Source organism: Gadus morhua, chromosome 8 (genome assembly GCF_902167405.1).
Source record: "Gadus morhua chromosome 8, gadMor3.0, whole genome shotgun sequence".
Taxonomy (NCBI): Eukaryota; Metazoa; Chordata; class Actinopteri; order Gadiformes; family Gadidae; genus Gadus; species Gadus morhua.
The window spans coordinates 825727-842700 of NC_044055.1; the positions used below are offsets into that span (position 1 = coordinate 825727).

The window sequence follows — 16974 nt, forward strand, 5'->3', positions numbered from 1 at the left end:
TAAGAAAGATGTGTTTAAGGTATAGCAACAAAAACATCAAGTTGTGTTACTTTTGTCTAAGCATGTGTTTATAGCGTTCAAGCAAATTGAGAAAAACTGTAGTGAAACAAATGTTGTTTCCGCCCGGCATCCGAGAGGGCTCAGTGCCTCTCGTGTCCGAGGGTTTTTCAGTTTTAGTAGTTTTAGTTTCAAACCGTCATATTCTATACTTGGTCCCATTGAAGCCGCCTGCCCATTCTGAAACTTAAATTACTGAAGACATCGTAACTCGGTCAAACTTCAACCGTTTACCTTCGTTCAAACCATTTAACAAATCTTCACACTTGGATGTTCAATAATATCCCAACGGAATTTCGATATCATTTACAATTTATTCAGAATCACAGTTTTAGTTTCATTCTGGCTTCATTTGAGGTTTCAGATACAGCTGCATGCTTTGCGCTTTTCATTCAGTTGTCACTTTATTTGTTTCCAACCATTTACTTTTTCTTAAACAATGTGCATGTTTACAAAGTTACAAAGTTTAGTTTACTCTATTTAGGCTTTTTAACTTTTGTTCAAGTCCCTTTACTAGATTTAAGCCCTTTAACGTTTCTTTATGTCTTAATCTTTGTGGCATTATTAAAAAATATTTTCACCCTCACTTTGTACTACAGCACTCACCGCATTTTCTGCAGGAAATGCATTTTCTAGTTATATTATATTCTCTCTTAATAATTATATTTCACGCAAAACTGGTTAAAATTGGAAATGTTGTCATGACAAAGCTAGTTCACAAATAACTGTTATTTAACACTTCCTCCTGCGATTTTTCATCCTTCGAGAACCTAAATGTTGCTACTCTAAATTCTATACAAACTTTGATTGTTCTCAGCCTCATTATTATGAGGTGTGATTCTCAACCACACACTCACTATTTGAGAAATGACGCAAGGAAACTGAAAAAGTATTTCCCTAAGGGGACAACTAATAAACTAACTATCTGTTTAAAGCACTTTGAGTGCCTTAAAAAAGAGGGCTACATAATTGCAATTAATTATTAGGTATTCATTTACAAGGTATATGCTAAATGACTACATTCAAATGCTAAAACTGACAAAACAATAAAAATCATCAAATCAAATTTCCTGTTTTCCCATCCAATTATCCAATTCAAAAAAGTTCAATTGTCTCCCGCATGTTAAAAGTCGTTTGTGTGGGATGTCCTTTGTGAGGTGGACTTGCTGCTCAGACTAGCGGGTCTGAAGTGACGTGCCAGACAAGGCATGTTCTTCGACAACAGCTTCCTGAAGTGATTCTGAAACCGCTTACCCACAAAGGAGTAGAACATGGGGCTGATGCAACAATACAAGAACGCTATGTTTCTGGTCACGTACACCGCATAGTTCAGAGCTTCGACCTGAACGCACATCGGGTTTGCTTCGTCGGCTGTGGAGATCTGAATGGCCTTCAGCAGGATCACGATGTTATAGGGAGTCCAGCAAACGAAGAAGGTGAACATGATGATGAATATCAGCTTCACCGAGCGCCATTTCTCCCTCATGCGAGTGGACATGATCCGCACGGTGATGCAGGTGTAGCAGTACATAACCATGGAGAGGGGCAGCAGGAAGAAGAGGAGGAACCGCATGTAGTAGCTGACCAGATTCCACTGTTTGACGATGTCGGTGTGGTATCCTGTCTCCTCACACATCAGGCCCTGCTCGCTGTCCTCCCACACGCCTTTGAACACCAGCTCATTGAGACTGGCCAGCACACTGATGAACCAAACGATCAACGACGCCCCGATGGCGTACGCCCTCTTCCTGCTCTTGGCAGCGGACACCGCGTGCACCACGGCCAGGTAGCGGTCAAAGGTCATCAGGGTGAGGAAGAGGATGGAACTGTAGAAACCAATCAGATGGGCACTGCTGACCAACTTGCAAAGCACCGTGCCGAAGATCCACTCTGAGGAATGGTATTTGGCCAGGAAGGGGAAGCTGGATGCAAACAGGATGTTGGAGGTGACCAGATTGAGGAGGAAGATGTTGGTGACGCTGTTGACCTTCTCAAGCTTGACGATGATGAACAAAACAAGCCAGTTGCCTAAGTAACTCAGGAGGAAGTTGATGTAGTAGAAATAAGGAATGATGGCTGAGCCAAATTGGTTGACGTGAGATGTAGAGCAGTGTTGGACGAGCACGTCCTCCACGTAAGATGCATAGCTTGTGTTTTCGCTATTGTTAAACATTTCCAAGTATTTTTCATCGTCATATTCATAATTCTGCTCATCCCCCATGGTTATTGCTTAAACCTGTGGTAAATAGAAAAACATATTAATACGTCTCATATGATTGAATGCTATGATAATCGATATGCATTTGAGACGGAAGGCTGTGCCAATCAAGCATTAGCTGCTCTGAAGTGGAGCTTCAAATGACAACACAATTAAAACACTTTTATGCTTAAAAGAACTGGATCAAATATTGTTGAAAGTTGAAGGAACAAAAGGGATAAAAACACTTGACAAGCAATCAATATGTCATAATATATTATTATAATAATAATAATAATAGTATAATATTTCTAATATAATATGAGAAATATTTAATATATTATTATATAATAAGCAAGACAATAGCTGAGAGCTGAAAGATGACACTGTACAAATTAATGTAGGATATTTTCTATGCCCAAATCATGTTTCTTACTCATTATTTTACTGATTGTAATTGCAGCTTGAATTTGTCTTCTCCATTCTTTAACATAAATACAAATGATAATAATCAATTGATAATAATAATGACCTATTGCTGGAGGTGGACGGGCCTCCAGCTTATTTTAGCGTAAAGGGAGAACTTAATTTGGCTTTTAAAAGATTCTTCTGAAACAAAACTCACCAATGTTGATTTCTGTGTGTGGAGGAGTGAAGAGCTGACTAATGTCTGAGCCTGTCTTCAGTTTCAGGTCTCTATTGTTGAGCATAGACATGAGGGTTAAGGGGAAGGCCTTAAGAGGAACCGAGATATCCTCCCATTTACATTACGCAGCTAAGAATGACACCTCTCGCCCATACGATGATTCTGCCACCGATACTGAACAGAAGTTTGGCCTGGACTCAATGTGTTTTACACTCATACTTTACAAAGTCAAATATTGATGATGATGTAAATGGGGAGGATTTATTATTGTCACCGCAGAGAGTAACAACATCACCTGAGTCTATTTGAAAAGAACTGAGCTCTCCGGCGCAGGATCTCAGAGGTAACTAAAGCGGTGATTGTCTAGACCAATCAGAGCTTCTAATCTGTTGGTCCTACCCCACACACAAGAAGTAGGACCCCCCCCCCCCTCATTACCATTTGACTTTACTTCCCACATGAATATATATACATTCATACATTCAAGCATTAGACACAAAGTTACATATTAAACATTAGTTATATGAGGTTTACACCTTATGCATGACAGTTATATGAAGTGAGGTCTTTGATCGCCTTGTTCATTAACCTGTTCTTAAATCACCATGACTTACCACAAGGGGTTAAGAGATGAGCCCTGTGAAAGCAATGTTCATTTAAACAGTAAAATATGTATTTGTAATAGTTAATGCCACTTTATTTGTCTGTGGCATATACAGTCATAATCCTAAAGCTGGTAGTGTCTGATTTTAACCGGGGTATGGATCAGTTACCTTAATTCTTTAGTATTTAAGTCGACAGAATACACATTCTGAGACCAGACGAGGAACCATGGGAGGGTGTTCCCTCTCCCGGTGACGGGGGCCAGCCGTCTTTGAGGGGCCACTTCTACCTAAATGAGGAACACGTGGAAATGTCCTCAGAATGCAAGGACTTGTTGACCATGGTACAAAAGCTACTATCAAGTGTTTAACATTTGGCTCCATTGTAAATATATTGACCTTATATTCTTGTATAATTCATACGTAAAGTCAACCTTACTTATACTTATTCTCTAAGTGAACTGAGAAATGGACGGATCATTGACCACAAAGGGATGTCTTATCTGAGTCGTCTCCGTTTGCCGGTCCACTCCGGACCCCCGGTGGTGAATAGCAGTAGAACAGGGTCCCCCTGTTCTAGGGGTCCCCCCCCCCCCCCCCCCCTCTTCCCCCTGCTGGCACATTCCTCTCCACTATTTTTTCTTACATTTGGCAAATATCCTTTTTAACCTTCATTATTTTCTATCACAACCCCAACATCCACAGTGGCACAATCTTTATAGTAGGATATACAGCAACTGAAATATGTGACACAGCTATATATGCTATCCCTAGACAGTTTACAATAATACTGACCTAGTTTTCCTAGTCCGATATAATACAATGGTTTGAATCTATGAAGCAATATTATCAGTAATTCTTGCAATTCTAATGATTGAAACCGTAGTAAAACCAAAATAAAGTAAGCTCATGCATTTCAGAATATGAACAGAATTTTATTGTTTGAAGAAGACACATTGATCATGCATCAGTGGTACTTTGTTCAGCCAAACTGCAATACTTCACTGTTCATGGGAAAAGAGTATAAAAAATATAACAAATTGACCAAAACATGTACACAAATACTTCAAGTGTACATTACAAGATTCAATCTACATTAGTGTACATTACAAGATTCAAAATCTTAACATGGGTTGGAAATGTAAATAAATAAGTATAATACTTAAAAGAAAAAGCCAAATGATATCTTGGAGGTACATTATATCACTCAATCCCCAAAACGATTTAATTACGTTCATTACGTTAAATAAAGTTTATGAAATTTCCTAAAACATTTCTTCATGGGAAAAACAGCCAACAGAGGAACAATCAGTTGTTAAACCAACTGTAAGCAAAGCCAAAAACTAAAAACAAAAGCAGCTCCAGACGATTCATGATAATATAATGCCTTCAATCTCATGGAGAGGGGATGTCCACACCGTGACACCTGTGGAACGGGTAAAGGATTAAAGTAATGTTGGATGTCACACACAGACAGGTGTCTGTCTTTACCAGGTTTACCCTTGAGTTGGGTCGCTCTTCTCCAGTGTAAGAGTTCCAGAGGATGTTATCTTCGTCACACGTGATGAAAGAGCAATGTTGGTAATAATGACACATCGGTACGGGAAATGAGTGCATCTTAGGGTCCCTTTACCCTGGAAATGATGGGATGGAGTGGGGATCTGCAGGTAGAGGGGGCCGGCTGGATGAATTCAAACATGCAGGCTGCTGATGTCTTGGGGGTGGCTGAGGTAAACGGTGCACTGGATTGGGCATGTTGCCCTCTGCGTGATCACGGGGTATGGCCAGGGAAGAGGAATATCTGATTCTGACTGAACAGATATGTGGTAAATCACAGCATTGGATTTGCAAGCACAAAAGAGATTCTAACAAGCTGAACATTGGGTTTAAAAAAGGAGAGGACATGCACCCTTGATCTTTGAATTCAAACATCATTTGTGTCCCAATAATAAATGGCAGTGGCCTTGGCTTGAACACGGCTTGTGACGACCAACCCCGGAGAGTTACGCAATAGCAGAGCATGGGGGTGATTCAACACTAATGGGGAGAGGCTGAAGAGTGGACACTTCTCTGATCTGCTCTGATGCATGTACACACACACACACACACACACACACACGCACACGCACGCACACGCACGCACACACACGCACACACACACACACACACACACACACACACACGCACGCACACGCACACACACACCAGATTTGTAACCTCGTTAACAGTTATAAGCTAATCATAGATTCATGCCCAAAAAAAGGACAAAAAAGCAGAAGAAAACAGTGAGGTATCAAGAATCTTAGCACCAACATGCACGACACAAAGAGTTTAAAGGTTCAAGAAATGAGCCCTTCTAACAGGAATATCTCCGTCCTTCCCTATTGCGTCTCTCTCTGCATCATCAGAGTCAAGAACACCGAGCGCTGGCTTGTGCTCGGTGGTAAAACAAGGACCACCAAAAAGACACAATGAGACACAATAATGTATGCGTGTGTGTGTGTGTGTGTGTGTGTGTGTGAACGTCCTGAGTGTAGGTCGGTTGAGACAAGGTTTTTTTTGGCCCTAAATCATTTCAGGGGTGAGTGGTTTGGGAACCACTGACCTTGAGGACGGACTGCTGCTGAACCTGCTAAAGCCCTGCCCTGGTGCGCTTCTCTCCACACACACAGCTCATCTGTTCTTCCCCGGGGTCATGGGGAGCTCTCCCTTGCCCTGCAGGTGGTTGTAGCGATGGGCACTGTCATAAGATGTGGGGCCCTTTGAAGCCCACCCAGGTGGGCTTCAAAGGGCCCCACATCTTATGACACAGCGCCGCGATGCAATTAAGAGGGACTTGATTGACTTGAGCAGCGTGTCTCATAAGGATCTGGTAACCCCCTCTTAGGGCAAAGGCTTTGCGGAGATGTTAATTGTTTGAGGGGGGGGGTGGGGGGACCACGCTAGTGGTACGGCCCCTTGCCGTAGTGCTCCTGCCGCAGCTGGCTGTAGGCCTGGTAGCAGGAGGCCATGTCGCAGCCCCCCTGGGCCCCCGGCGGGCCCCTCTTCCCGGGGACGCCGTGGCCTCCAGGCTTCCCGGGCTCCCCTGGTGGCCCCCGGGACCCCACGCCGTCCTGGCCCCGCGGCCCCTGGACACCTGGGAGGACAGAGAGCGGTCAGACCACGTCAACGTTAACCACGAGGTTGGGTATACTGGTTGTACTGGTGTTGGTAGGGCGCCGTGAGGGCAGCCTCCCGGCTCAACCGCTGTCACGGGGATCGGCCGTAGGATCAGATAGCGGAGGGCCAGAGCATGGAGGGACTGGTATGTGAGGAGTAGAACTTTGAATTGAATGAACTGGACTGGTAACCAGTGGAGCTGCATCACGGTGGGTGCTGCCAGGGCTTAACGCCAGCTGAGCCTGGCAGCTGAGTTCTGCTCATGTTGCAGTCCGTCCGGGGCCTTAGAGGGGAGACCGCTGAGTGTGGCGGGTAGAGGTGAAGCAGTGGATCAGGGCTTCAGTGACTGAGTCTGAGGGTGGGGGTCGGAGTCGGGCCATGTTCTTCAGGTGGTAGAATGCAGATCTAGTGACGTTCTTAATGTGGGAGTGGACTGATAGGGTGGGGTCCAGGATGACACCCGGGGTGCGGACTACGGGTGACGGGGTGATGGAGCAGCCGACTGTGACCTAACGAGCAGAACAGTGACTTGTATCCGTCGCTGCCAAAAGGGGGCGTGTTTACCTGCAGGTCCCATCTCTCCCGGCGGTCCGACACTCCCCTCTCCTCTGGCGCCCTTCATCCCGATTGGTCCAGCGTCGCCTGTGTGTGGGAGAACAACACGGAGGACTCATCACCACGGGGTCCTCCTCCTTACCCGTCTGTCACCGTCTTTGCGTCATGAGCGCGACCCTACTGCCGCCTTCTGCAAGTCAGGGTCTGCACGACGTCAGGGGCCCCCACCCCACCCTGTGGGGGAACCCAGGAGCTAGGGCCCCCACGCCACCCTGTGGGGGAACCCAGGAGCTAGGGCCCCCATGCCACCCTGTGGGGGATCCCAGGAGCTAGGGCCCCCACGCCACCCTGTGGGGGAACCCAGGAGCTAGGGCCCCCACGCCACCCTGTGGGGGAACCCAGGAGCTAGGGCCCCCACGCCACACTGTGGGGGAACCCAGGAGCTAGGGCCCCCACGCCACCCTGTGGGGGAACCCAGGAGCTAGGGCCCCCACATCAACGTGTGGGGGAACCCTAGCACGGCTATTGCCAGACCAAGCTCAATCGTAGATGGGGAAGCTGCTGTCATTTCCTTCAGCACAAGAGGCTCGATCAACGGGCCAGTTCAAATGACTCTGTACGCAATTGGCTGCTTGCCGTCGCTTCCCTGTCGGCATTGTGTTAAATCAGCCAATAGCGCTCCAAGGGGAAAAGCCAGCTTGGTGATTGGCTCCCACAAAAACGTATCGGAAGCAGAAAGAAATGTGTTGCCCTTCTTCAGACCCTTCTGCAGGGCAGAATGGGCTGGGGGTACCCAGTCTTGGGGAACCCAGTAGGCAGGCGCTAGTCACCTCTCGTCTGAGAACCCACCTTTAGATCCTCGGGGGCCCCGATGCCCTGGCATCCCCGAGTGGCCCCGGGGCCCGTCCTGGCCCGGGTGCCCTTGGGGTCCGCGCCCCCCCTCCAGGCCGGGGGCCCCCGGCGTTCCCGGGGGTCCGGCAGAACCTTCACACTGACAACCTCCGGACGGAGTGACCAGCTGGAGGAGCTGAGAGAACTGAGCTGTGTGGGTGAGTGAGTGAGTGAGTGAGTGAGTGAGTGAGTGAGTGAGTGAGTGAGTGAGTGAGTGAGTGAGTGAGTGAGTGAGTGAGTGAGCGAGGTAGTGAGTGAGGTAGTGAGTGAGTGAGTGAGTGAGCGAGGTAGTGAGTGAGTGAGTGAGTGAGTGAGTGAGTGAGCGAGTGAGCGAGTGAGGTAGTGAGTGAGTGAGGTAGTGAGTGAGTGAGTGAGTGAGTGAGTGAGTGAGGTAGTGAGTGAGTGAGTGAGTGAGTGAGTGAGTGAGTGAGTGAGTGAGTGAGTGAGTGAGTTAGTGAGTGAGGTAGTGAGTGAGTGAGTGAGTGAGTGAGGTAGTGAGTGTGTGTTTGTGTTTTCGTGTGTGTGTGTTTGTGTTTTTGTGTGTGCGTGTGTGTGTGTAGGGGGGAAGTAGACAGAATGAAACAGTTTATATTACAACAGAAGCTAACATAAGATACATTAGTATTAATTAAATGGACCACAGCTATGTAATTATATTCCAACCACCGTGAACCCTATTTAGGGTCATTACCTACCTGCACCCAAATTTTGTAAAGTTGGATCAAGCTATTTCTCCCTGCCTGTCTTGACTTGAACTTGTGCGAAGCGTGTGGTTAATGCAATGGTGGCGGTAATAGATGAGTTAACACGCCCAAGCTGCTCACATGCTTCCTGATGTTGCACAATAGACATGTCATTATGCAAGTGGCTCACAAAACACACATCCCCCAGCCTCAGACTGCTGCTGATCATCCCTATATCGTCCCTTGATCGTCCCGTGATGATCGTCCCGTGTTAATCGTCTGTGTGTCCTAGGACACCAACTACATAAATGATTTGATAATATTTTCTCATTGAAAATGAAACAAAATTCATGTCCGTTTATTGAGACAAGATGAGTGTTATGTGAGTTGTCTGATCTTACTCAGATTACCAAATCGAATCGAGCGTTCTTCCTCAACTTCTGTAAGGTTTCAAAGAAAGATAGACATCCTCCCTAAGAAGTGCCAATGATGCTTAACATCATTGATGTTGTACTTACATTTAATCTACCTTCTCATGAGTGCACGTTTTGCAGTTTTCCTTGAGATTGAAATTGGGTGTCTGAGTCCTGGTGCAGACAAAACCATCTACATCTTAAATTGCTACTTCAAAGAAGGCCCGGTTCTTGGGTTTCCATTCACACTATCAAACCAAATTTCATTTTCCACATTTCCCATTTAGATCAACTTTTTTATTTTATTTTAGAAAATTGCTGCTATGACCATAATTATTTTAATACATTAATCATTTCAGTATTATGTACAGAGTATGTGTATTTGTAAGAGCTTAGTGTAGCTGGGTGCTTGCGCTTTTCATTGTGAATTCTAGGTTCGGAAAACGGCTGACTCTGACTGCTCATGAAACATTAACCTTGGATAACATTGATCACCTTACCTTGCATAACATTGATCACCTTACCTTGCATAACATTGATCACCTTACCTTGGATCACATTGATCACCTCACCTTGGATAACATTGATCACCTTACCTTGGATAACATTGATCACCTTACCTTGCATAACATTGATCACCTTACCTTGCATGACATTGATCACCTCACCTTGGATAACATTGATCACCTCACCTTGGATCACGTTGGCGCAGAGCTTCATTAACTGCTCATCTGATGGTCCCTTTCCCTTTGATAAAATCACAATCGTCAATCACACAGTTGTTGGGCCATGGATTATATCCAATAAAGTAATAGGCCTGCATTAAACATAAACAGATATGATAAATACAGTATTATGTGTATTCGATGTTGCATACATATGCATGAGGGGAGAACCAAATGATGAATGCAGAAATGGTGGGGAGGTGAGTCAGTAATATGCGTCAATGCCATCCACACCACAACAGTCAAGTCTTTGACAGCGTTTTTTGGCCTTTTACCCTGTATTATATACTACCTTTATATTATCAGCCTTACCGTATACTACCTTTATATTATCAGCCTTACCGTATACTACCTTTATATTATTAGCCTTACCGTATACTACCTTTATATTATCAGCCTTACCGTATACTACCTTTATATTATCAGCCTTACCGTATACTACCTTTATATTATCAGCCTTACAGTATACTACCTTATATATTATCAGCCTTACCGTATACTACCTTTATATTATTAGCCTTACCGTATACTACCTTTATATTATCAGCCTTACCGTATACTACCTTTATATTATTAGCCTTACAGTATACTACCTTATATATTATCAGCCTTACCGAATACTACCTTTATATTATTAGCCTCTTATCGTATATATTACATTTATATTATCAGCCTTACCGTATACTACCTTTATATTATCAGCCTCTTATCGTATATATTACCTTTATATTATTAGCCTTACCGTATACTACCTTTATATTATTAGCTTCTTACCGTATATACTACCTTTATATTATTAGCCTTACCGTATACTACCTTTATATTATCAGCCTTACCGTATATATTACCATTATATTATCAGCCTTACCGTATACTACCTTTATATTATCAGCCTCTTATCGTATATATTACCTTTATATTATTAGCCTTACCGTATACTACCTTTATATTATTAGCTTCTTACCGTATATATTACCGTTATATTATTAGCCTTACCGTATACTACTTTTATATTATTAGCCTTACCGTATATATTACCGTTATATTATTAGCCTCTTACCGTATACTACCTTTATATTATTAGCCTTACCATATATATTACCGTTATATTATCAGCCTTAGCGTATACTACCTTTATATTATTAGCCTTACCGTATACTACCTTTATATTATTAGCCTTACCGTATATACTACCTTTACATTATTAGCCTTACCGTATATACTACCTTTATATTATCAGCCTTACCGTATACTACCTTTATATTATTAGCCTTACCGTATATACTACCTTTACATTATTAGCCTTACCGTATATATTACCTGCATCTAACCACATCTTAACGACATAGTACCTGACTGCACGTTGCCTGATTGGCCTTTACTCCGTTTTTTACTAAAAGGAAGGAAAAGATGACATTTGTAATTCCATTGGGAGAGGAAAGTGGTCCAACTCACTGGAGTCCCCGGGTAGCCGTTGACTCCTGGTTGCCCTGGCGACCCGTCCTGCCCCGGGACGCCCCGGATGCCCTCGTGTCCTGGGTGCCCGTCTGCACCCGTCCTCCCCTCGGCCCCCCTGGCACCAGGAACCCCCGCAGCCCCCCTCTGACGGACAGACGGACAGAACAACCCTTTGATACGAAGGATCCTGAAACATCGAAGTCACACATCTTACTCAGCACAATGGCTGAGGGTAACAAATATCTTTAGGTTACATATGGGTTGGTGAGTTAAGAAGTACCCCAACATTTTATTTGAATTAAATATTGATTTGGGATGAAATGTTGTCTCATTCTGACATTGCGAAAGGATTAAAAAACGGATATACATCCTTCTGAAGTGTGGCTCAACATTGGACGATTGAACAACGCTGTCTGACAGAGTCAGAGGCAGTGGATCATAAACTATTAGGAAGTGGTCTGTGTGTGTGCAGTGTGTGTGGCCAGGAGACATGGGCCTATTGGGCAACAAAGGATTACCAGTTCAGGCATCTATAGTGGGGAGACGTGTTGTGCAATGAAGAGAGCAATGTGGGCTGATAAATGTGTGACCGTTACCAAGAATTACACCATACTCCACACAGCGTACCGGTAAATGACCTGATATATATTTGATGGTTTCTATCTTTTGAAAGAGCAGTTGACTTCACACCTTCTGTTAAAGGGGATTTCCACCTTCCCACCTTCGGAAGCAAAATGTAATTCAAAGAGATGAGTGTCTGATCCGAGGTAGTGGTGACATCTGGAGATATTTTCATTAGTTTTTACTTGTGTGTTTTGAAGATCATAGTATGGAGTAAAAAGAGAAAATTTGGGTCTATCAAAATGGCTGGCATCAATTATAACAATTACTTATGACTATTAGTGAAATGTAAACTAAGAAAATTACTTGCCAATTTCATTCATAAACTTTAAATGTACTCTTGATGAATGCAATTTTTGTAGGTCGATTTGGACAAAGGTGAATAAATGTAATGTAATGTACATTTTACCTTACATTTAAAATGTAAAAATATACATTTAATGTGCATTTACAGTTTACTGTAAATGTACGGCCTCTCAGGGAATGTCACATTTGAATCATTTCAAATATTGGCCATTTAAAGCGATGTATGCATGTCCAAATCCTACATGTAGGGATAATCCATGGTGCTTCTCTGAAGGAGACTTCTATCTTGTCTGTTAGCGTGTTATGAGTCACAGGGTTATAGTACAATGGAAGGGATGGAGCAGATTAGGAAAGTAGAAGTGAGGCATCTGCTCTTCCTTCTCTCTACCCTTGTTGCCACCAAGTGAACCGCATCGTGCTGGAGCACACGGACCGCGAGAGCTGGAGGGAGAACTCCATGGGTTGAGGGAATAACAATAAGTAATGTCAGGAATAATCATAAGTAAACATTTGCAAATGTTCTATGACAGAATAGACAATTTTGTCATTATCTGCATAGACGTCCCTTCCTTCCTGTTTCCCTGCCACACCGGACTGGTTCAAACATCATCAGCCCAGAGGCGGTTCAATTCCACGGGGAGGGTTTAAGTTATTGATGATGAAGCTAAATTACAACCAGTTCACTTATTGGTGATTTAAAGCAATTGAATCCTACATGTAGGGATAATCTACGACTAGAGGTATCTCTTTGAGGGGGACAACTTTATGGTTGCTATCTTGTTTACTGCTACTATGTTATTAGTTCACAGGTTGCTATAGCTCACCGAACGCTTGCAGCTGATATGACTTCCAGCATTTTGCAGTCGTGCAGCAACAAATCACACCTCAGACCACAAAGGGTTGCACTGCTTATGTTATGACTTATAAACCATACACAAATATAGTTTCTCTGTAACACTTACTTCTCCTTTTCCACCGACAGGACCAGCAGGGCCCTATGACACACACACACACACACACACACACACACACACACACACACACACACACACACACACACACACACACACACACACACACACACACACACACACACACACACACGCACACACACACACGCACGCAAGCACGCACGCACCACCACAGAAACACAGGATGAGCATACGGATGTAAACCATAACAGCACTTGCAAACATTGCAGGAAATATGAAAGGCATGTCTACACATTTAACCCGACCTGTGGTCCTTTTATTTATTACTTTTACCAACTTTGAGAACAGCAGTACGGCAACGAGTTGCCATCAAAAGAAAGGTGAGGGGGGGCGCACTCCCCTGTCCCCACTCTCACATCCACCGCGGACCTCTAAACCTCGAATGGCTTTTGATACACATAACAGAAGAGGGGTACGAACCACCACGCCAGGGCTCCCAGGCTCTCCATCTGTGCCCGGTGGGCCCTGGAAACACAGAAGAACCCCACAGTTCATCAGCGGGCCCCACCTGTGTGCACATGGACTGCACATCTGCTACCGGGACGGGCCGGCCTCTCTCTGTTGAGGCCCGATCGGTTTCTGATATCTCCGACTTGTGTAGATATGTACAATGAGGTGTTTGCTAACACATGAATTTATGAAGAACATTAGGTCAAATATGGTTGTAAATATGTCATGAAAACTGGCAGATTGAATATAAAGTATAAATATACACTTACAGGCTTCCCGTCTGGACCCGGAACACTAGTATCTCCCTGGAAACAACACCAAACAAACACATGGTAGATGTTTCCTCATTGCATAAAAAAGAAGCCATCGTAGAAGGACAACTCGATGTAATGGAGGGGAGACCGTAGCAGTAATACCAAATACATTGATCAAACAGATCTCTTCCAGGAAACCGTTCTAATAATTACCTTCTCCCCTTTTGTTCCACCAAGTCCTCTGTTGCCAGGCAACCCCATGTTCCCAGCATGCCCTTGGTCTCCCTGGTGATTGAAACATAATAATAATAATCACACAATGAAAACATCACGGTACAGTCTGCATACACTGCATACTCATGCACAAACTGAAATGGAGGTTTGTCACTTAAAATATTATCTATATAATACAAATATACATTTCTACGTTTAAGGGCTGGTTTCCTATTCAAAGGTAGCCTCTGGAAATGTATGATTACCCCAGCTGCCTTGGCCCTATGTAATTCATTACTGCACCCAGGGGCAATGCACTAAGATGGTCCTCCTGGAGACCTGGGTGTTCGCTTTTCCGTAGCCATTTCAGCGAGCCTCAGAGCCTGACTCACTACCTGCTATGGCTGCTAGAGCCACAGAGTAGGAGTAGGTCACCATGCCAGTGACGTAGCTGATTGATGAAATCCAACATGGCGGCGCCCCGTAACATAAACAACACTTTCACCGAACAATTTTAGCCCTTTTAGCAAGTTCAGCCATTTGTAGTTATTGTACCAATGAGAAGGCAGACAATACATCTGTTATATCAACTGAACTTCAAATTTCAGTTCAGTTCATCTATAAAGTTCAGCCCTCAAAACGATTGACACGATAAAGAATGTAACATAAGAACTTATTACTATAACTATATATATATATATATATATATATATATATATATATATATATATATATAGTCAGCCTTACCGTATATATAGTTATATATATATATATATATATATATATGTATATATATATATATATATATATATATATATATAGTTATATATGCATATCTATACCTTCAATCCTTGAAGTCCTGGTAGACCGCTGGTCCCTGCAGTGCCTGGACCGCCCTACAGACAACAACGTATGTTACTACACACAGCGCACTCTGTTCCCCTCGCTGGGTTCTGTTGTATTGTGTTGTGTTGTGTTGTGTTGTGCTGCGTTGTGTTGTGTTGTGTTGTGTTGTGCTGTGTTGTGTTGTGTTGTGCTGTGTTGCGCTGCGCTGCGCTGCGCTGCGTTGCGTTGCGTTGCGCTGCGCTGCGTTGCGTTGCGTTGCGTTGCGTTGCGTTGCGTTGCGCTGCGTTGCGTTGCGTTGCGCTGCGTTGCGTTGCGCTGCGTTGCGTTGCGTTGCGTTGCGTTGCGTTGTGTTGTGTTGTTTTGTGCTGTGTTGCGTTGTGTTGTGCTGCGTTGCGTTGTGTTGCGTTGCGTTGTGCTGCGTTGTGTTGCGTTGTGCTGTGTTGCGTTGTGTTGCGTTGTGCTGCGTTGTGCTGCGTTGTGTTGCGTTGTGCTGCGTTGTGTTGCGTTGTGTTGCGTTGTGTTGCGTTGTGCTGTGTTTTGGTGAGTTGTGTTGTGTTGTGTTGTGTTGTGCTGTGCTGTGTTGTGTTGTTGTGGTGAGTTGTGTTGTGTTGTGCTGCGTTGTGTTGTGTTGTGTTGCGTTGTGTTGTGTTGTGTCGTGCCGTGCCGTGCCGTGTTGTGCTGTGTTGTGTTGTGTTGTGCTGTGCTGTGCTGTGCTGTGTCGTGTCGTGTCGTGTCGTGCCGTGTTGTGTTGTGCTGTGCTGTGTTGTGTTGTGCTGTGTTGTGTTGTGTTGTGTTGTGTTGTGTTTTGCTGTGCTGTGTTGTGTTGTGTTGTGTTGTGTTGTGCTGTGTTGTGTTGTGTTGTGTTGTGTTGTGTTGTGCTGTGTTGTGTTGTGTTGTGTTGTGCTGCGTTGTGTTGTGTTGTGCTGGGCTGTGTTGTGGTGTGTTGTGTTGGGTTGTGTTGTTCTGCGTTGTGTTGTGTTGTGTTGCGTTGTGTTGTGTTGTTGTGTTGTGCTGTGTTGTGTTATGCTGCGTTGTGTTGTGTTGTGTTGTGCTGCGTTGCGTTGTGTTGTGCTGTGTTGTGTTGTTGTGTTGTGTTGTTGTGTTGTGCTGTGTTGTGTTGTGTTGTGGTGTGTTGTGTTGGAGTGCGTTCAGCAGGGTCAAATGTCCACTAGAGAGATGTATCACAGGGCAGCAGCTGGATAACAAGTCTCAAAATAAAAAGGTTTTCTAACAATTGCTGAGAAATAAAACCCATAATGAACCCACTGAAGTTCCATGCAACCAATATGCTGATGTAGGTTACTCTTGGTTCCTTATTTTATTTTAATGTCAGATGCTATGCTCAAACTAAACCACAGCCGTTCCCTTATTTTACGTTTAAAGCGTACTTTCGAAACTTTAGAAATTTCTAGTCAGCTTATTATGTTTTTGAGGACCATCCTTTTTTAGCCTCCAAAGCCAGACTACAGCTCCCGCTGCGTTATCACACACAACGTACCTTCGGGCCCTGTCGTCCATCGCCTCCAGGGGGGCCTGTGGCCCCGGGGGCGCCCTGGAAACAAGCAGCCCACACAGTTACACACGTACACACCCAACCGCACACCGCCAGAAGGCTGCTGAAATGATCCCCAGTTCAATCAATCCAACTCAAATATGCCCGGCCTGCGTCGGCCGGGAAACAGGATCACCTCCGTCCAGCAGATGGCAGCAAATCCCACAAATTCCCAAAGCGCACGCGTGTTCCCAAATGGAATAATGCAGGAGCGCCGAGGCAGATATCCTCCAAGCACATTCCTCTCATTAATAACTGTTGGATAGCTCTATCATTTCAAACCAACGACACTCAAATATACTCTTAAATCTTCTATACAGCACCTTTAAAAGGTTAACAAACAAAGAATTGTTA

General features: G+C 44.3%; 2 protein-coding genes across 3 annotated transcripts in view; both read right to left on the reverse strand.

Annotated features, from left to right (window-relative positions):
• Positions 1 to 351: 351 nt before the first annotated feature.
• LOC115548759 (C-C chemokine receptor type 8) lies at positions 352 to 3150 on the reverse strand. Its single transcript, XM_030363581.1, has 2 exons — positions 2880 to 3150; positions 352 to 2293 (listed from the first exon to the last, which is right to left on the reverse strand). Exon 2 carries the CDS (start codon positions 2276 to 2278, stop codon positions 1181 to 1183), a length of 1098 nt encoding a protein of 365 aa, XP_030219441.1. The 5' UTR covers positions 2279 to 2293; positions 2880 to 3150; the 3' UTR covers positions 352 to 1180.
• A 1262-nt stretch (positions 3151 to 4412) lies between these two features.
• The window catches only part of LOC115548753 (collagen alpha-1(XXI) chain), a 34895-nt gene continuing 22333 nt past the window's right edge, over positions 4413 to 16974 (reverse strand). Inside the window, exons 22-33 of one of the 2 annotated variants that reach the window (XR_003977639.1) lie at positions 16567 to 16620; positions 15065 to 15118; positions 14223 to 14294; positions 14025 to 14060; positions 13726 to 13770; positions 13276 to 13308; positions 11384 to 11530; positions 9896 to 9950; positions 8066 to 8257; positions 7226 to 7303; positions 5136 to 6638; positions 4413 to 4928 (exon numbers count right to left, since the gene is read on the reverse strand). Coding sequence is in view for 1 of the 2 variants with exons in the window: in XM_030363573.1 (XP_030219433.1) it covers positions 6445 to 6638; positions 7226 to 7303; positions 8066 to 8257; positions 9896 to 9950; positions 11384 to 11530; positions 13276 to 13308; positions 13726 to 13770; positions 14025 to 14060; positions 14223 to 14294; positions 15065 to 15118; positions 16567 to 16620 (960 nt within the window). In the remaining variant the exon portion in view is untranslated. Of the gene's footprint in view, positions 6639 to 7225; positions 7304 to 8065; positions 8258 to 9895; positions 9951 to 11383; positions 11531 to 13275; positions 13309 to 13725; positions 13771 to 14024; positions 14061 to 14222; positions 14295 to 15064; positions 15119 to 16566; positions 16621 to 16974 lie in introns of both variants that reach the window. The other variant, XM_030363573.1, reaches the window with a different exon arrangement.

What these genes read in the sequence shown, in the direction of transcription:
- LOC115548759 (XM_030363581.1), bottom strand. Translation starts at nt 2,278, where the DNA reads ATGGGGGATGAGCAGAATTATGAATATGACGATGAAAAATACTTGGAA.